This window comes from Acanthochromis polyacanthus, chromosome 14 (assembly GCF_021347895.1).
Source record: "Acanthochromis polyacanthus isolate Apoly-LR-REF ecotype Palm Island chromosome 14, KAUST_Apoly_ChrSc, whole genome shotgun sequence".
NCBI classification, from domain to species: Eukaryota; Metazoa; Chordata; class Actinopteri; family Pomacentridae; genus Acanthochromis; species Acanthochromis polyacanthus.
In genome coordinates this window covers 24,364,575-24,386,375 of record NC_067126.1, presented here as the reverse complement: position 1 = coordinate 24,386,375, position 21,801 = coordinate 24,364,575, and the positions used below count along the sequence as shown (strand labels likewise).

At 39.5% G+C, this 21,801-nt stretch overlaps 1 protein-coding gene across 4 annotated transcripts in view; it reads right to left on the bottom strand.

The window, feature by feature from the left end:
- lrp1bb (low density lipoprotein receptor-related protein 1Bb) overlaps positions 1–21,801 on the bottom strand; it is a 270,427-nt gene that overhangs the window by 147,117 nt on the left and 101,509 nt on the right. For all 4 annotated transcript variants that reach the window (XM_051958593.1, XM_051958591.1, XM_051958592.1 and 1 more), the window contains 4 exons: positions 13,521–13,640; positions 12,748–12,876; positions 6,634–6,891; positions 5,532–5,694 (listed from right to left, as the gene is read on the bottom strand). In XM_051958593.1, coding sequence (XP_051814553.1) covers positions 5,532–5,694; positions 6,634–6,891; positions 12,748–12,876; positions 13,521–13,640 — 670 coding nt within the window. The remainder of the gene's footprint in view (positions 1–5,531; positions 5,695–6,633; positions 6,892–12,747; positions 12,877–13,520; positions 13,641–21,801) is intronic.

Genomic DNA, 21,801 nt, shown 5'->3' with positions numbered 1-21,801 from the left:
CCTGCCACCGGAGATACTGGAGTACCTGACCTTTACACATGGTGATACAAACAATACAGCATAGTCTAACCTTCAGCAAGCGCAGGGTTACACATAGGGACAAACAATCACCCTCGAATTCACATCTACAGACAATTTAGAGTTACATTCAAACATGGTTATGGTCAAACAAAACAGCGCACAATAATACAATGGTTTGTTCAATGTCTCCCTGTTTCGAGGAATCGGTCTATGATGTAGCCCTGTGAGGCCTGTGGAGGACAAACATCATGCTGGTAAAATAAATAAATAAATGTAATAAATGTGTTTACTAGCAATTTTTAAACCAAAGGCAAATCTTCAGTTGGAGAAAAAAGAAATTAAAAAAAAGTAAGAGGAAAAAAAAAACCTACAAGAAAACTTCAACAAATTGCATTCAATAGTTAGGACTGCTGAATTGTGCTGCCTGCCTTCATGAACAAACCCCTTGCTTCTCCACCAGCATATCCCTACGTATAGGAAAGGGGTTACCTTCCTAGTTTAAACTGGCCAATATGACACATTTATAATCCAATCATATTTGAGATCCCACTTTGTCTTTTCACCTCCTGGACAAGATGGCCTCCACAAGGACACAATTCGTGACTACTTCTGTAAACTCAATGGTGTTTTTAAACCGGCTGCTCACTTGAATCATGCAAGTAAGCTTTACTTTAAAAAGTAAAATTTTCACCTTAGCCACTGGACTAAATAAACTGAACAGAAAAACAAAATGGTGTTTCATTTACGTCCACCTCTCTACACAAAAGATCTGCATGTGGTCAACTCATGCTTCTAAACACTCCCACATGGTTCATCAGCTGATCTCAATGGTACCTTGATGTGCACAGGCCTGACTGATTTTAATCCTTTTTCTTCTGCGTCTCTTTGTGAGCTAGAGAAGGACTTCTTAACCAAATACCAAGGTAATGTGATCAGAGCCCTATTTTGCAAGCTAGAAAATGAATCTACCAGCTGATAAAATCTGCTAGCAACAGTTCTCATGTCAATTAGATCCTCGCCTTTGTCGACCTATTTCTGTAATCAAGGGCACAGTGTTCCAGACATTACTAGGACTATTGAAGAGTATTTTGAAGCTAAAGCTAAACATTTGTATTACATTGACATAGACACTCAAGCAGCATGCACCCATGGCTCTGTTTCTGCTTGATGTTAACAGGCAGTGAGAAAGTAGACATTTTCTAGTCAAACTTGTGCATTTGAAATGCTTATTAGTGTTTTAGATGGTGCTGTGTTTCATTTTTAAATATTAAAAGTCAATCTGCAAAGTACAACGATTACAGCGGAGTAGCTGTAGGAAAACAAACAAAAAATCCCGAAGTAGAAGCAACACAACATGGAATACTCAATTAGGTACATGTACCTAGAAGTAAAGTGAAATTAAGTGAGGTAATGCCCGACTTATTGTGTAACTGTTAACAGATTAGCCACAACAACTGAACACTAATGAACACGCAACATAATGTAAATCATGACTCGCGTCTATCAGGAGCAAAGGAGGAAGCAGTGTGTGTTTGGCAGAGTGCCACCGAACATCTTAGGGACAAGGCTGAATTGGATAGTTGGCTCAGCAATGGGAGTCATTGTGATGCTAGATGCTGCTGTTCAGCATTCATTCCTGCCAATAGTCAGCATTGGTTTCCATTAACCATGATTATGATCTTAACCAGACCTCAGCAATGGAGGCAGTAGATCAGAGAACCATCATATAAAGGATTTTTGAACCATTTCTAATTCTTGAAGGCACTGAGCAGCAATGTTGCGCTGACACAAGAGACACACTAATTCAGAGGACACTCAGGTGAGTCATTTTGGGAGGCAATGGCAGAAATGTTTTGTCATTTAGATTAGAGAATTTGCTTCCTCTGGGGTTGAAGAGAAAAAAAAACAGCAAATAAATAAAGAAAAGAAAAGAAAACCCAAGGTTATTAAAAGATAAATGCAAAAAAGAAATCCCCTCACTGGACACTGACTGATAGTAGAAGCAGAGGAGTAATGAACACTTGCAACTAAAAAGGTGACAATAATGTCCTAAATCTGCTTTTATATAGTGGTACAACTCAAAATGCCTGACTAAATAAAAATATAGGTGAAATTAAAGCAAATACATTAAATCAACACATAAACTAGGCATGGGAAGAATCCTAAATCTAATAAAAGAGAGAAAAATATATGGATTCCTAAAAACAGCACCAGACTACCTTTAAATGCCTTCTAAAAATGTCCAGTTAGACTGGCTCTCTGATCGAAGCACCATAACCTGGAGGCAAACGTAATAAAAGCAGCGTTTTCCATTTCCTTTGTGGTAATTTCGGGGACATTTAGAAGGCATGCTGTAGAGAACCTCGGGGTATGTGCGTAGACACTAAATGATAGACAATGTGTGATGCACAGACGAGCCAAGCCATTAAGTACCTCAAAACCATGAGAAGGGCTTGAAAATCAATTCTGAAAGACACAGGGAGCCAGTGTAACTCAGAGAAAACAGGTGTTATACGCGGTGTAATTTCTTTCTTACCATAAATAACCAACAAAAACTGAAATGTCCTTTAACTACAGTAAAAATCTCAAGGAGTCTCACTTCAAGTAGTCAAAATTGCTCAAGTCTGCACATTCCGAAATTAATATGGACGGCATGCCATGATGTCTTGCTGGGACTGTGTGAGGACGGATCTCCAACAGCGTCCAACGATAACAAGCTGCAGCCAGAGAAAGATGGGAAGCCGACTTAATCTGCACAAGTCTAGTCAGGGGAGAGATGGGCTGCCCTCTGAACCCAGGAGCAGGTTGCACTGAAAAACTGTCGGCGTCAGCAAGGGACCCAGCTCCCCGAACAGGTGCACCTCCATGTGGCATATCAATGATGGCTGTCTGGGATTAGGATGGTGCTGATGTTGTGCTTGTGCGTGCTGCAGCTGCAATGAGATCCATGTTGGATTCTGGAAATGAGCCCCCATGATACACGAAACTGAAATGGGACTAGTGAAAAATGGCGTAGATTTTGAAGACATTGTTAGAACTGACAATCAATGACACACATATACTGTAAAGTTGTTTTGTGATCTTTTTAAAGAAGCAGCTTTCTGTTCATGCTACAGAGCAGTGGCAGGACATGCTTGATTTCCTTTAGCTGTTTAGCTCAGATTTGCAATTTTTAAACTCGAATGCACTCTTTCAATGAAGATCTACTGTAATAGTAAAACCCTGGCAGCATTTCCGTATGGGAAAACAATTCTATATTTAGATTATTTTCTAATGCAATACTGTAAACATCCCAAATAACTATTTTGCTTAATTTGATTCTGGAAGCAATTTGAAGGTTTTAAGATCGTGGTTTATAAGACTGTCATTAAATTTTTATTTTGGTCATCGCCTGATTTCTTTTGGTCCACCAGCAGAATTCCATTAGCCGTTCAGGGCTCCGACAACTATTTGGGGTTGCTGTGAAGTTTGGTACAGAAAACTCTAAATGTTGGCGCTAATTATGCTCCAGGCAGTAGCTACATTTCTCCCGAAATATTTTTGGCAAATCACATTAGTGTATACTTAATTTCCTGGAACAGGGTTGAATCAGTGTTGTAATGCTAACATAAAATCTTGAATCTTGCACCAGTCGACACACACCAGAGAATCTAACATCCATACTGCATCATCAAAGCTGCATTAAACTTGCAGGACAGCAATGGATATTCAAAAAGAAAGTACATCTTTTCCCATCATTGCTACATAAGCTGAACTAAAATTGGAAGCTTCACTGTTGCTGATAAAAAAAAAAAAAATCTTTTAGATGATAAACAAGCCTTACCATCCATCAAACTCTTCTCCTATTAGAGTAGAGGGGGGGGAAAAGACTGTCCATCACAACACTTTCTTATAGCAAAGTTAAAATGCCTTATCCGATAGTGAGAGAAGCAGTGAGATCGAGAACGGAGAGCCAAGCCCGGGCATATTCTATAAACACCGTTCCCCATGCTGTGCTGCTATCTAACACCTCCCCGATTTCTTTTGTTTTCACTCCATTGCTCCAGGCTGACAGACCTCTCTCAGGCTCGCTTTTTCAGAAACAGCTGTACCTATTTCTCACCAATTAGAGTCAGGAAGAAGATTTGAAAAAAAAACAAACAAACTTCTGTGTTATAAATGGTCAATCTAGCCTGCAACCTGCAAACCCAGCTCCCTTGTGGCCCAGCAGACTCTGTATCTGTACAATCCTTGCCTTATAACTACAGAATGGGTGCTAATGTGTGTGTGAGTCATGATCACAACAAAATGGCTTTAAACGCAGCCTGACTTACATAGGGAGTGAGCTTAAAGAGAAATTCTAGCGTGCACTATATTTACCATAAGCCATATTGCTTTCCGATGACTGACCTGCATTTAATGAGAACAGAGAGACGCAGCCAACCAAATCAAAACTGCCCATGCCATTAAGAAACCAGCGACTAATTATTTTGATTAGACCCAGTGGCTTAAAGTGGTAACCCAAGCTGCTGATTAAAGCACGCTTTATAAAGAAGAAATCCACAAAGAGGCAGTGTAGTTCTTTCTCTACCGTCAAATTAATTACATGTTGAGATGAAGGTTTATATTTTCTTTTCCTCATAGGGGCTGGCCATGACAGTTTAAAACAGTTGCTGTAGAGCAGCGAGACGCTCCCATTGTTCCTGAAGTTCGGAGATGATCATTACTGTGCAACAAGCACCATTACCAATGGCACATGCTTTTCCTTCGAGAACAGGTTTCTGATTGCTATTAGTTGCATAATGATCTCCCAATTCCCATCAAAAAAAGGAGGGTTATTAAAAATTTGCCTTGACTCCAAGTCTGTCTTTGTGACCTTGCAATATAATAACTCTGCTCTTCCCTGGCTAACCAGAAAGAAGAGTGCAACAAGACGGAGCCGCTGATAATTGGTTCACACTCTAGTGCATGCAGTTTATTCAAAATGTTTCGCTGTTTTTTTTTTGCACTTTGACACAGTAAACTGAAAAGAAACCTAAATAATAAATTCTGCAACATTGCGATCTCTGACACTGCCAGCCCCATGCTGTAAATGTTATAGACCTCACCGAGAGCAGTGGGAGAATATGTTTTCCTCCACTGTTGTTCAGCATTTTTTGCGAGTGTGTGATCTTCAGAGACAAAAATCCTCTAATGGAAAGTCCTGCAGGGCCATTTTCTTCTGTGGGATGAGGGGCGAAATCAGTGAATACAAATGAATTTCTAGACAGTAGAAGCTGTCTGAACCATCACCAGCTATCCACCAAATTATACAGCTCAAAGATTAAAAAAAAAAAAAAAAAAAAAGGCTAAGTCGAAGGACGGGGAATCATTTAAATCCTTTCACTGTAACTCGCTCACATTACTCCAGATGAGTCAGTTGTTATGAATAGTAAAATCCCTTTTTTTTCTTATTATTTAACAAAAGATATATGACGATAAATGAGCCTTTTGGGAGAAAGGTTATTTCGTCGAGGGTGCAGAATACTCACCCCATTAGAGGATCCAGAGCTATTCCTTTAGGATTCGTTAGGTCTAGCTGTAGAATAGTCACACATGTGTCCCCACCGTGGTTGCAAACAAATATCTTATCAGTGACACGGTCAACAAAATACACGTTTCCTGTCAGCCAGTCAATGGCCATCTGTTCCACATCTGCAACAGAAAGAAAGGGGGTTACATTTTCCAACAGTTTCCATGACAACCTGAGAGACAAAAAATCATGATGAAAAGCAAGCGGCAGGGGGTCTGGTTAGTCCAACTTTTAGTCCCTAGTAAAGCTTCAAAAATAATACCAGTAATCCTACAGCTCCCACAATGCAACTCATCTTTTCTCAGACTGTTCGACTGCTTGATAAATGGCCACATCTGTGAAACTTAATAGTCCCAGGTTAAAACACAAAATTTCTGTTAACATACTATCTCCAAAAGCAAGCTAAGACAAAACTGATGATACCATCAGGGTGTATTTTTTTTGGAAACACAGAGAGTGAGAATCCCTGAGAATTCTGATATCCTGACACGTTTCTACCATTATTCCTAAATTATTATATTATTTCATAACATGAAACTTCTAAATCACATATTCTTGTTTGCAGTTCCATTATTTAACCGTAGCAAACAACAGAAACAGTTTAGACATAAAGAAATAGGACATATAGCAAGTGAGAGTCCACAAAACTTAACGTCAAAAGTGTTTGATGTCTGTGAGAATCTCCACTAGATAAGGAAAAAGGAGCACTTCTGAAGTAGCAAAGCTGCTGTAGCCTGCAGGCTTGACTGACAGCTGTAGGATAAAGGTCAACTCCAAAAATGCTGAGGCTAACCTGTCTTAAAGTGCACAGATAATGAGGAGATAGAGAAAAAGCTTGCAGGTAGGAGTGTGAAAAAAAGAGACAAAGCAAAAGAGCAGGAGAACAGAAGTGAGCCTGTGTGTGAGAGAGTGCAGAGGGTGACGTGTACCCCAGCTGCAAAGATGCACTCCTGACCTTCATTCTTGTAGGTGAGCGTTTTCACCATTTGAGAACAGGGAGTCACTCAAATATAGCTGAACAGTGAGGAAGAGAAAAGGAGTAGGAACAGATGAACACGTACGTTGCAAACTTTGTTGTGTTCTGATTTCCTGTTCCCGTGTGAATCCACGCAGATTCCTTATTACAGCACAGCGGAGTTGCCCAGATGACTCTGTGGACAGGGCCCAGCATATGCTTTCCTGGTTGTGCTGGAAATCCAATGCCAATGTTCCATTTGCACTCAGAGATCTCAGGGGCTGAAGGCCTGTTCCATTTAGCTGGGTGATGACAATACGATCTGAGCCACCGATGAGAAGCACCGGACGGCTGTCACCAGGATCTGGAGTGAAAAGGAAAAGATGTAAGGTTTTCTGTTTCTTTATACCAGTGGTATCATTTTTACTGTTCAAGAGACACTATAGCGTAGTTGTGAACAGATGAGGACAGTGTGAAGTGCTTATCAAGGTCTTATCAATTCCTACTATGCAGCTTTCATACCTAGTGTTCAAACAGTTAACATTTGCCGTATAACATATTTGTAATTCCATGTAATCATGTGCTTGAGGCAGATTTAAAGTCGGTAGTCTTGAACTTGCACTATGGCTATGAAAAGCTAATATTTATTTGATAAATCACCGGCATGATACATTCTTCTAACCTCTTGCAGGTGTATCATCCATCTACTCATTCCTCTGTTACTTGCTGTTTTTTTTTTTTTTTTTACCTCATCCAACTGTGACATGTTTTCAAAAAAAGGTTCTGTGTAATTACAGACAGGGTTTACAGATTTTCTGATTAAAGCCTTGATTATGCTCCCTTGCAAACACGTACACAAGCAGCTGCAGGCACCACGAACACATAGCTGTTGCTAATATTACTGTAAACTACCTAAACTAGTTTTGTTTACATCTTACATTTGGACAGTTTTTGTCAAGGAACTCAATAGCAATTTATATATCCAACTTCCTTGCATATAGTCTACTCTCTCAAAAGTGCAACACAAAAGTTAAAATTTTATTTATGGATTTAAGGATGGAGGGGTTTTGCAAACACAACAGAGATTGTGGTGGTTCCCACAGGAATGAATAGACTCCTGACCCGTATACATACACAATACAATGTGGAAATAAGACATATGGCCAGTGTTTTGCTTTCCACATTCATGCCACATATTTGTCTCCACGTGGCAAATATGCTTTCAAGAACAATATTGCACATGCTAATGCAGGTCTGTGTATGTATAGAATGCATACCGTAAAATCTACTTCACTTGTGTCAGACTGTATAACAGTGGCAATTACAAATTCATTGTGTCTACAAGGGGGCATAATTAAGGCATCACCAAACCTCGCAACAACAACAAAGAACATGCAATTAAAAAGTAAAAATGAAAAACCTCAGTAAACCTGAGTTATGCATTCATAGATACTTCATATCAGTTCATCTGTCTTTCCCCCAAAACAGGGCCTTAAAGGAACGTGTGTATTATGTATGCTTCACTGATTAATCCTTATAAGATGTTAACCATGCACTAGATTTATTTCTATTTGACTACATTTATCATTTTACTATGTAAATTAATACTACGTTTTACCATAATGCAGGGCGCAGTCAGGACAGGAAAGGCCTAGGGAAAAGTTTCCTGTCTAATTTGGGGAGAGTTGTGTTGCCAAATAGTAACAACTGTCATAATTATGAAAAATAAAATGTCCAAAGTACTTGTAATGCAATCGATGAAGTAAAAATCCTCCACACATATAATAAATTCCAACTGTACCACTGGACAACACAGCACCAGTGCACTTAAAAATGATTTTCAGAATGGATCAATTTGAAATAATGCAACAAAACGAGAAACATAAGCATTAACTCAGGTAGCACACTTCACTTTTTCCCGGCCGATCCTTCTGCTTAGACTCATGGAACAATAGTCCACGGTGGTAAAACTGAAATAAGCTGCTTTATGGGTTTAATTGACCGTGCACATTCTTTGACATCAGGTTCACCCCCAGAATAGGGCCCTTATTTATCCCAATCTGCCACACAAGTTCAAGTCAAGGGCTACCCTCCTAATATAAGCGATAAATCAGAATGTCTGGCCACGTAACTGCCAGTGCATGACTCAGGTACATTTTTCTCCCGCACTAGGGGGTAGATGATGTTTTGATCAGACACTTTGATAGAGGTCTGCTCTAATTCTAATTATAGGGCTGGCAATATTCTACATTTTTCTTCTCCTCAAAAAGTCCTATGAAAAGACCCTGCTAACAGGAATTGCGTGGCAGAAAAGCCTGATGTAACGTATAGTTCGGCACCAAGACCTCCATTCTTTACCAAAAACTATGAAAGACAATAAACAATGAGGTACACCCGGTATACTACATTATATATTGCTTTATCACAATGAACAAGGGTGCTGTAATTTATTTTGACAATTTTCTGCTTGGAGAAACACTCACTTGTGCACCAAATGTCTTTTAATTTGTTCAGCTGAATGTCTTCAGCAGGAACAAATGGGCTTGGGACAGAGTAATGAGTAGATTGCCACAGACAGTAGAAAAGAGAGAAAGTATTGAGAGAAGGACTTGTTTTTTCTTTGGGGTTTTTTTTTCCCACGGTATTATATAAATGGGTGACAAATTAAAGGAAAACCAAATAGTACCGTAGCAGGTCACCACATGCCGTAAGAACACCTTTCGTATGCCTTAGTAATGGCACTCCAAATCCCCAAAATCTTGCCTTATTTATTGTTTTAATGACAGCAGGAGAGAACGATGTCTAACACATTGGTTCAAAGGCTCCCATAGGTCTTCAGTTGGTTTGAGATCTAGGGACTGTGAAGGTCATAGCATATGATTCACAACATTTTCATCAAACCATTCAGTGACCCACTGTGCCCTTTGGATGGGGGCAATATCATCCTGGAAGAGACCACTCTCATCAGGATAGAAACGTTTCATCACAGGAGAAGGGTGATCACTCCGAACAACTTCATTTTGATTTGCAGCGACCCTCTAAGGTCGGCAAGTGGACCCAAACCATGCCAACAAAATGCCCCTCTCAGCGTCTCACTAAAACCCCTCATTGTAAGGGTTCAATTTGAAACCCTTTTGGGTCATTCCAGGTGAAATGACCAGATATTCATTGGGGGTGTTGCTGCACCATCTTCAAATTAGTCCTAAATTTGCATGCCATTAGATAGTCACAAAAGTACTTTCTATGCAAAATTGTAGGCCTGTAGCTCAAATAGTTTCTGAGTTGTGGGGATCTGAAATTTTCAGAATTTGGGCTATAAAAAGCCTCGCCAGCGTTTCTTGCATCTTTAAGTGGTTATTTCTCAGCCTCCAGACATACCAGAGAGCTGTAAGTTGGTAAACAAGGCCTCTGCATGTAGCTAGTGCCCCACAAACATCCTCAGGTGTTTCCCTACACTCTGCAGGCCGTGGGGGCTTGCTAAAAATGCTAAAAAAAATTAAGAGACACCTACTCACGAGTGGAGTTTGGGACCTTAAAAGTACTAGAAATACTGCACAGAAATGTCCTAACACCCCTGGGTTCCATTCTACACAAACTTGTGTGATAACTTAGCAAACTGGAGCTTTCTAGGTACCTCAGCTTGGAAAATATGAGCTCCCAAAGTTGGACGAGATTTTAAATTGGCTATTTTGGGGGGCAAAAATCTCAGTGTGGGACAGGTACCAGAGACCCCAAATTTTTCTGCAAGACAGTTCTATCTGTCGTCTATCACTGTACAAAAAAGCAGCAGGGTTATATTTGTAGTTACTGAGATATTCTTACTCAAAATGGCATGGGTGATGTCAAAATCATTTTTTGCTTTTCAGTACTTTAAATTGGGATACAAGTATTAGTAGTCATTTCAATGGTAGTATTATGTATGTTTTGTTCTTTTTGAAATGTTAGTTGTTAAAAGTGACTACCTTCAAAAAGTGTAATGTATAACTTAGGTATACCTAAGTTATAACTTAGGTATAGGTTCTTTTGCTTGTAACATGGCATTGCACAATTAAATTTGACATGTTTAATCCCACTGCACTGATACTGTAAAATTCAACATTATTGTTGTATTTTTAAATTAATCAACCATAAACTACTACAGAGCTCCCTGAATTCAAGTTAGTACATGTAATTTGTATGTGTATGTTATAATTACATGTATGCATTGCAAATGGGTGTCAACATGTCATGATATCTACAGGTATGGCTCTAAACTAGACCTTGTGACACAAACAGGGCATTACACTTTTTTGCTTTTCAGTACTTTAAATTGGGATACAAGTATTAGTAGTCATTCCAATGGTAGTATTATGTATGTTTTGTGCTTTTTGAAATGTTAGTTGTTAAAGGTGACTACCTTCAAAAACGATTTTGGCATCACCCATGCCATTTTGAGTAAGAATATCTCAGTAACTACAAATATAACCTTGCTGCTTTTTTGTACAGTGATAGACGACAGATAGAACTGTCTTGTAGAAAAATTTGGGGTCTCTGGTACCTGTCCCACAGTGAGATTTTTGCCCCCCAAAATAGCCAATTTAAAATCTTGTCCAACTTTGGGAGCTCATATTTTCCAAGCCGAGGTACCTAGAAAGCTCCAGTTTGCTAAGTTATCACACAAGTTTGTGTAGAATGGAACCCAGGGGTGTTAGGACATTTCTGTGCAGTATTTCTAGTACTTTTAAGGTCCCAAACTCCACTCGTGAGTAGGTGTCTCTTAATTTTTTAGCATTTTTAGCAAGCCCCCACGGCCTGCAGAGTGTAGGCCGTAGACACCTCAGGATGTTTGTGGGGCACTAGCTACATGCACAGGCCTTGTTTACCAACTTACAGCTCTCTGGTATGTCTGGAGGCTGAGAAATAACCACTTAAAGATGCAAAAAATGCTGGCGAGGCTTTTTATAGCCCAAATTCTGAAAATTTCAGAGCCCCACAACTCAAACTATTTGAGCTACAGGCCTACAATTTTGCATAGAAAGTACGTTTGTGACTATCTAATGGCATACAAATTTAGGACTAATTTGAAAATGGTGCGGCAACCACCATCTGGTGAAACCACACGGAATGACCCTTTTGTATATTTATATTTGGGTATTTGCACGATTCCTGACAATAAATATATTTTGAATGTTTTGAATAAAGGTATTTTCTTGCAACATGACATCAAACCACCATTAAATCCTTTACAGTTTTGTATTTGAAAGTGCATTATCAACCAAAGATGAAAACCATTAGGGTGTTGTCACATGTATGTTGGGAGTACGAATACAAAAATATCTTTTACTTAGGCCTAAGCCAAATGAGAAGAGAATTAATCAAGATTAAATCCCAAAAAGAAAAATGTGTGTTGCAGAGCTCCAACTTCAGTCTTACACTCAGCGCGTTAATATGGTTTTCATACCCTGCTGCTCCTCATCTTCTGGCCTCTGAGAGCTCTATCGAAAATTTATATTCATGAGCTTTTACAACTAATGGTAACCCCATAGTTATCCTTGTACCACTATCGCTCTCTGCTAAATTAATATTAATGCGTGTGAGCATTGGGTTCAGTTAAGTTTATGGGTAATCATATTCAGTTTATTCCTGGTAGGACACCGGTCACAGTGATTAAAAGCTACAACAGTGGCATTCTCCCCAACAAGGTGTATTGTGCCTCCAGCTATTTTCAACCCATATATGCCATGATGACAACCTAAAAAAAAAAAGTACTTTACTTTATGGTTCAATGCAAGACTTAAATATATATATTGTACAAGGTAGAGCTTGTTTATTTGCAGACCACCAGAACACAATGCGTCCTTTGTTGTTTAATTTCTGCAGTAAGTAGGCTGTTTTACTCATCACGACAGATTTGTTAACAGCATCGAGCATTAACATAAATCACGGTGATGCTGAACATTGTCTCCGCACAAAATACTCCAGACTGCGCCCACTTAAAATCTCATGCTCATTAATTTTATCATTATCCTGGCCTGACCACATCTACCCATTCCCATGTGGGTGATGGATGTGGTCATTGTTAAACCACATTAATCTTGCCCTACCGATTCCTGTGAACACTAACGTGACAATAAGCAAAGAACTCCACTCCGGTTGAACAAAACCGCCCTGTTTATTATTAGAAGTGAAACATACGGACTATGCAGATTATGCTGTTTCCCCATGCAAGTGTGACGCTCACCTTGTTTGGCTTTGCAAGATATCCTGTCAGGCTGCAGGATGTATCCTTCTGTGCAGCTGCATCTGTATGACCCATAGGTGTTCGTGCAGGTTTGGCTGCATGCACCATACATGGCGCATTCATCATGATCTTATGGAAAAAGGAAGAGAGTCATTTGTAACAAATTAGGTGTGCTCAAACATGACCCAAATACATAAAGTATACTTAATGTGGCCTCACTCCGGCACCTCAGGCATAATTACTTCTATAACCAATGAGGCTTTATCGGAGCAGCAGTACCCCATAAACTCCTCTGTCTCATGTCTTCCCCAACAAAATCAAATTCAGAAAACACCACTACTCTGTTGAACCTCTTCCACTAGCGTAATTGTGCAATTTTATGCCAAGTCTTTGGTAGAAGGTATGCGCAGAGTCGAAGTAAGACGCAAGACACTCGAGGCACCTTTGACAGCAAAAGTCCTGTCTTCCTTGCTGGCTGTCAGAAACTTGGCCTGTGGCACATATGAAGAGCATAAAGAAGAAAAACACAAAAAGAAACTGTGCGCTACGTATATAATATGTGTATGCATGTATGTGTGCTGGGGGTGTAATTCATTGTGCACGAGGCCCTGCCTGCAGACAGATGGTTCTCATATACGCAGCAACTCCTGCTTATTCATCTGAAGGAAGTCTGGCCGAGGGCACAAGGAGAGATCGGTGAGGGGAAGAGGGAGGAGAAAGGGGGGAAGCGATCCATGGCAGAAGGCCCCCCCACCAGCGCTGCAGAATCCTACCTCTGCAGCTCGTACCGTCCTCGCCGACCTCAAAGCCGTCAGCGCAGAAACAGAAGGTGCCGTTTCTCGTCATGACGCAGCCATAGCGGCACCGGAGCTCATGGCAGGCTGACAAGAGCTCTGCGGGGGGAGAGAGAAAGAGAGGAAAAAGTGAGGACTGAAGAAAAAGGGAAGGGTGAAAGGGTAGGTGGAATGGGAAATTACTTTTTTTTAAATTTGGGAAATTACTTTTGGATTTTCTTCTTGTCATGGCTCTTTCTGTCACAACTGTTCTTTTGTCATGTAGCAAAAGGAGGTGGAAAAAAAAAAATCAGGCTGACCATGAAAACCTGGATGCTGTTCATAGAGAAAAGCCTGTGTGATTTACTGGATGATGATTTACTTGTTCAAACTTTCAACTGACAAACTGATTGATTGGTAGCAGCCCTCAGGAAGTACCAGCATCATTGTTTCCTGTGTATTTTCTGAATGTTGTGATCGGTTTTCATGCTCAGCACAGCATTAGAACAGCTACTAATAATGGCACAATCAACTTTCAGCACAATAAATGATTAAATGGCACGGAGGAAAGTATAAGCCTCAAAACAAAGCTTTAACAGTACAAAGACGGATATGCCACCGCAGAACATTAATTAATGTCAACTCGCGGCCCAAAAGATAAAGGCTCGCATTGATTATCCTTGGTCTTTTTTGTGCTCACCATTTCGAGACATTATGAAATACTGCTGCAATGAACTAAATCATCTCCTGACAGGATGTATTTACATTCAATAGAATACTGGGAACTAGATGACAATCAAAGCTTCATTTAGCGCTGCTTCGTGACTGACTTTTGAGACTTTTTAAAGATGATTTTTAAGAGTTGGAATAATGTGATGTCAGTCGATCACACAATTTTAAACAGTGAATTATTAAAGGTTGTTTTTTTCATTGGACTATCTTTTCTTCTAACTAGCTCACTAACACACGAAGATAAATGGTGTAGCTGGATAATTTGGAAAAAATAATGAATCTCAGTGAGTGTGTCTTGCAGACCAATATGTCAACTACTAATTAGAAAACAGTTTACAAGTGAAGGGAGAAAAAGATATAGTATAAAGTATATAAAGATGACTGACTGCTAACTAACAAGCTGAAGGTCGACACACACACACACACACACACACACACACACACACACACACACACACACACACACACACACACACACACACAGCTAATTAACTGTTGCTAACCTGTATTAAAATGTCAGTGACTTTGACAATTTCACAAAGAAAATAGGCTAAACTTCACTCAACTGTGTAAAAAATCCTGTTAGTGATAAAATATTCAGGCTGTTAACAGCATCCCTGCTACCTGTCAGAGCTTCAGAGAGTTTTTAGATGGAACTACAGGGGCGAACTTTCTGTGTATTTGGTTTTTATGAAGCCCTCAGAGGAGCTTTGACTGGCAGGGAGCTGAATGTAAAATGACAGAAATTTCATTTTGGAGCAAACATTATTTTTGAAGTGATGGAGAGCAAGCAAACACAGAAGTATTAGAATGGTAAATGCCCAGTAGCCTGTGGACCGCAATGAGCCTGCTTAGACATTTAATAATACTCCTCACTGACTTACACTGGTGAAATGATTCTGAGGTGGAGGGAGGGGACAACAACAAAGAAAACCCCCGAAGCTTGATGCACTTGAAAAAGGATATGGGAACAAACTATTTCTAAAAGGTATAGGGTTACTGTCCTGTGTTTAAAGGATATGTTGTTGACTTTAATCATGTTGTTGCTATTCTACACTCCATTACTCTACAAGAGCGCAGCTATGAGGTAGGGTTTTCTACACTATAAATGCCATTATCCAAAATTGCCAAGTGAACTTAGAGCAGAGTAGTTAGAACTAAACACACTGAGTTGTAAAGAGACTGCAATGACAAAGCATGAGACAAAATCATGATTCCAAGCAGTACTGTCAATATATATATATATATATATATATATATATATATATATATATATATTTTTTTTTTTTTTTTTTTTTTTTTTTTAATTGAAATCCAAGTAGTTGTAGTCCAATGCATAGCTTCAAATGGTACAAAGGCAAGTGGTGAACTAGGTTATCTAAAACTGAAAAATAATGTACATTTCAGAATTATACGAAAAGGCCTTTATCAAGCAAACAACAAATTTTTGAAACTTTCTGGGGTGAGAGATCAAGAGAGAGACAGCCCCCACTCCACTGTCGCTGGTAACTCCTGGGAAACTCCAAGGAAATGCTCAGTCTTTGCACATTCGAGTTGCTGACACTGACTGCAAAAGAGGATCCTTTGTGATACCGAAATGGTGACAATAACACAGCCTTTTACACACAATCGAATTCCAGATAAATTGGCATTCTTTTGCTCTGCTAAACCACACACCGGCACGTCTGAGACGTGTACTAATGTGTTTTTACTGGAAGTTGATATCAAAACTGTTCCGGCTCGGTGGAAAAGTTAGGATTGGATTATTGGATGATTGTGGGTGGTAACAGACAAACATGAATGAATGTGGGAGGTCATAATTCTGACAGCAGTCTCTTCAAATTATTACACTTAAATCCCAATTTTTATATTAATTACTTGCACATATTCACAAGAAAAATAAGAAATGTTGAGTTATGGTTCTGCATTTTGTTTCTGGTGATTAAAATTGAAAACTGAAGCCCACATACTGTTATTCCACTAACATTGCCATTAGTAACAAGAAACCAGCCTTCAATAATTTTAGAAAAGTCTTAAGATGTAGTTGTTCTGTGCTCAAAAGACATCTCATCTTTTAGAGTGACTTTAAACCTGCAAGCCCCTGTGTGCAGATAATGTTTTGTGTGAGACACCGCAGTTGTTTTGACAATGTCAAAAGAGCTCAGCGATTCAGTCTGAGGACAAATTGTTCTTCCACTCCTTCAACTGCTCTGATTTCAAGCTGTATAGAAAATGGAAGTTTCCAACACATTATGGTGGAGAGATTTTCACAAAGTAATTTCTATTTCATTCCACCCAAACAGACAGACCTTATGTTACCTCTTGGAGTCGAGCTAATGTCCTTATGAGAAAATGAGCTTTTAAATCACCAGCAAGCAAAAAAGGTTTACAAGGTCAGCACAGTTCCAATATGTATGTAATATTACCTGCAAGAAACCCTTCTTAAATGTTGAAGTTTGCTCCGATACTTGTTGCACTTGGGGAGATGTAACCTTGTCTCCCATGGCTTCACGTTCTCATGCAACTAATTTGCATTGGCTAATAGGTTTTGCAGGGAAGGCAACGCTACCAGATTACATTTTTTATGAAAGTAATGAATAACTAGTTATGTATAAAGAAGAGATCATCACAGGAAATCGCATCTGCCGAGTCAAACTCGCAAGGCAGTTTCCTTGATCTGTTGGTATTTAAGATAAATGAATGCCTGTAACTGCACTACCTTATGTAACTCTTCTTATGTTTTGTCAGCACCACAAGGGCAAAAAACACAACGTTTCAGGAGTTTGCATCCTTTATAATCTACTTTAATATAAGGAGAGTTGTTTTTCCAATTTGTCTGTATGAAACAGTCAAAAACAATGAGTTCCCAGTCCCATATGACACAAAAAAAGCATTCACAAAAACATGCTGCTTCTGGATTTCTGGCTGTGTCCAAGACACATTTCAGCCCAGTTTAACAAGAGACCATTAAAGTTTTATCATCTGAAACTGAGTCAGTCTCTTGGTTAGCACCGTTCTAACATTTCTTAATGCGACCGCGGCTGACATGGCCGAACGTGGCGCTGATTATGAATTGACACAAAACCGCTTACCCCATTTTGCTTTGCTCAGCTCTGAATGCCTCACATTTATCTAGTAATTGCTCTGCCATTCGTAATACAGTAGAAAAAAACTTTTCTTTCCCTCAGAAATTAACTCCAGATCAGAATACACTACACAGCGCACGTTGTAGCGTCAGAGTTATTCAGCCGTAAATGTTCAAACTGGAAATAGTTTCTGAAGAATGACAGAAAGCCCCACAGTGCAAGCTGATTGGACTGCTTCCTTGGGTTTGTTACATATGCAACTCTGGCTGTCTGACTCATGATGTGTCCGTCACCATATAAAAATAAACACCATATGGATACGTTGCAAGATAAAAAGCTTCATTTTTAACAGGATGACATCTTTAAAATCGCTCTTTTAATAAACTCGCCTCTGTTTGGTAGCTGCAATGAAAGCTGGATGTCATTACTGTCATGTTGACAGTCACAGCTGAAAAGTGGTTTCGACACATCAATCACATGACTTCACTTTGTGAATATGACATTACATACTATAATCTATTTGATATGTCAGGTAAATTTCATGTAGATCACTTCATCTGATGTTGCATTCAAACTTCATTTTAAATTGGACCAGCTGCCTGGAAAGCCAAGCAGTCATGTAGTCGATGAATCTCAGAGGATGAGGTGGTGTTTTCGAGTGTTATGGGGTTGTATGGAGTCAAATTGTTCTGGACAAACTGGGACGAACTACAAGGAAGCCTTCCTGGCATAGTGGAGCAATATAAAGCTGCACAACAAAACATTCAATACAACAGCTAAAAAAAGGCACAGGTTGAAAGTAACCAAAATTACACTCATCTACAAAAAGCCACATGCCAGTAAAATTTGTCTGCTTGGATAGATACAGTGTTACCGGCTGTTATCTCGCTGACACATTAGCATTTGAATGGGTGCATATAAACAGACTTCCTCTGTCCATTCTGACTGCCATACACTTTGAATACATTGTATGTCAATGAGATCAAAGTAAAACAATGGCTTTGTATGAAACGGCTTCTCAACCTGAAACCTGCCGCGGCGGCTCAATAGCAGGGAGGTAAAAGAAAGCTGCAATCTGAAACTGTAGCCTCACTGCTAACTAAATGCTATCTGTGATTGATTCTCATACAGACCAGAAAGTGGCCTGGGATTCTCCAGACTGCATAATTGTGATGTACTGTATAAGTTTGCTGATTTTATTACTGCGCCATGATGTATGGTCACATCCATATGCTATACAGGCTGCTGAAAACAGCATTTTTTTCATTATTTTATCATGAAAAAAATAATAAAAACCACGCATCACAATGGCAATTCTTTGCTTAAAATGTTGGCTGGAAAAGGTAGACTGAAATAGCAGGTACTTCTGAAAGAAAAACTCGTCAACCCCAACAGGCAGGTCAAAAATTGATGCTCTTTCCAGCCATCTCTGCTTAGCCATTCTCAAACTTGTGTGTGAACCCCAAGTGACCTGTGCATTATTGTTCCTCACATGGTATGGTAACTAGCACGCTTCCCCTTTGTGAGGCAGTATGCAAAATGACTGCATGCCGGCCTGCAGATATTCAAAGCTAATCCTTATATCTACTCAAAGACACCAGATGATCAGCTTTCCCTCTTGGCAAACAGAGTGCTGCAGGGATTTTATATCTGCCACTGAGCCTCCTAGACGCTTTTCACATATCTAAAGCTATGCAATGCTACCTCTGAGAACATCAGTCAATAATAAAGTGCATGTAGTAACCGTGATACTGTGGTCTGCAAATATGCTGTATGTAGAAGAAACATGCTTTGATTTTGCTGCAAAAGTCTTAGTTTACTGTGGAAAAATGGAAAAGGTGCAGTAAAATTACAAATTGTCAGAATAAAGTCAATGTGAGAAATAAACACCCACTGCTTTGTCCCTAAACAATATAACGACTGCCTGCACCTTAAAACGAGGAATACTCAGTCAGTGCACATGCAGAAATATTCATGAGCTGCTGAACAAATGGATATAGAACAGAATAATGTAAGCCAGTCATCCAATTCCCTTTCCCTATGTAAAGTATCTTTGATTTGCAAAATGTTTGAGTTACTAAAATATGCAGTCAAATGTTACAGTCTGAAAAGAAGCATATGCATTCACAACAGCAAGCCCCGTCTAATTTGAAGTCTACTGCAGTCTAATTTGCTATAATCAGATGTATCAACAGAATGATTCTACCAATTGCACGAAATTAAATCCATCTGTTTTCATATTATGCTTGGCTAAAAAGAAAAAAAAAAGGTTGGTTGAGATGTGTGAAGCTCAGAGGATGTTCTGCGTCTTTGTTATGGGGTTTGAGAAAGTTATGATTCCCTCAAATTCAATCAGTAATGTGGAAATTGCAATGTCAATATGTCTCTAGCAGAGAATGTACTTAAATTAACACAAACCATGCGGTCCACTTTTCACATGAGGGAGGGGAAACAGTCAGCTTAGAGCACAGATACCGTAAAATTGCAACACGTAGCAAGTTTGTCATCCAATTCAAAGAATAATTTTAAAATAATGTGCTTTCATTCGATGCAGATTAATCATATATGTCTTGGGACTGATTAATCACTGCACTAATAATTTTCTACTGTGAGATGACAAAAATCTAACCACTGACCATATTTCTCTCGTTTGAAATTACAGGATAACATGTACTTTGTAGAGGTTTCATGACAACCACCGCTATGAGTTTTCACAATCTGGTCACTTGGCTTCACCTCATGAGGATACGTGAAAGACAGCTTCCAATTTATGACTGGAACTAACTTTACAGCACAATGAATCCTTTCAGAAACGGACCAGTAACAGACATGCTCAAGATTCCGTACACAAAACACATCTTGTATCAGTGTAGACTGCACAGGGCTATAATATAGGCTTGAGTCAGCAGGACAATAGAGATCGACAACGCTAAAAATACCATCCCCAACGTCAGTGAGCAGCTTGCATGGGACGTTCCACATGACTATCCAGTACCCACTGCTACTGCTGAGGTCTTGAACTCAGCAACTGCTACCAGACTACATTTTTTTATGTAGTGTTTATAAATTGAAGTGATTCAATTATAAAGTTAGAGGTTTGGCTTGCATTAAAAGTCTTAAATGGATTAAAGCTTAGACGACGTGAGGAGATTTGGAGACTAAGACGTGGGGAATTTCATGATGAAATTCAAATGAAAGGAGGGTCAGTGACTTTAACAATTGTATTACCCGTATGCAAACATATTACAGTAACTGTATACATTCACTACAGAGTATAAAATCACCAGCCAGAGCAGGGTTTGTCATATCACCCCTAAAGAGGCAAACCAAATGGGCCATTATGCAGTTCCTACAAAAACATTCAAAACCATGTCTATCCCTTTTTGAAAAGTACTGGCACTACCATCATAATTATATTCACTTCACACAAAGTTTGAAAAAGTCAAAATGAGTTCAGTATTAAAATTAAATTTTTGCTTCATAGAACTGATGAAAACCCATGGTAGCAAGGAATTTCTGCCAATTTGGGACCTAAAATCCACCCCACAGCATCAATCAAACAAAAAGTCCTGCCTCTGTCTGTCAGGTCGCTTGAGCAGAAGTTTCTCAGGCCTTCCACATTCTGCCACACAGATGGCAGAGTATGAATGGTGAGTGTGGCACTGTTCCTTTGCCAATGCTAACAAGAAGTCTCACCATGGGCGAGAAAAGACTAACCCAGGGCTAACAGTCAGATTGCCCCATCTGGTCTAATTATGGCTTCCCCTTAGGGACAGCCTTGGCCTTTGTCTGTGAGTGGCCAGCTTTTCCCCAAAACTCTGTTTGCAGTCAAGGCCTGTATTTAATATGGGAGCAAATTAAAATGCAAACCCAACACAGAAGGTGCACCCATGACTGTGTCAAGGACCTTTTAATGGTTTTTCCAAGCATAAATTAGAACCTTAACCATTCCCCAAAGTCCGTAGCTGCGGTTGGTATCCTCTAGTTGACAAGAGTGACAAGAATGATCTCACAACAGTGAAACTGGGTCGTATATTCTCTGGGGTTCAAACATTCAAGACGTGTGTGCAGGGAAACGTTATTTGTATAAGATGTGCAATGATTGCAGTGACACAATTTATTGACAAGTCTTTAGAAATTTATCTGAGTCGCTTAAGTATGTCAGCTTTGATGTGACACGGTGCTGTCCGGATGCTGTAGAAGGTACCATTTTCCCAAGAAATTGAGAGATACATGCACATGTACATGTAGTTTGAAGAAAAAAAATGTAATCCTGTAACTCAAACTAGGGCTCAAATGTGACAGTAAACGTTGTTAATCCCTCAAAGCACAATTTGCTGAGAGATTTGAGAACTGGTGCACAGCCAGGCTTCTGACATGCCCTTAAATATTGGAAGAAACATCATGGGTGTGGGTGTCGAAATCTTCCTGCAAACAATGAAATTTTAATTCTTACCACTCCT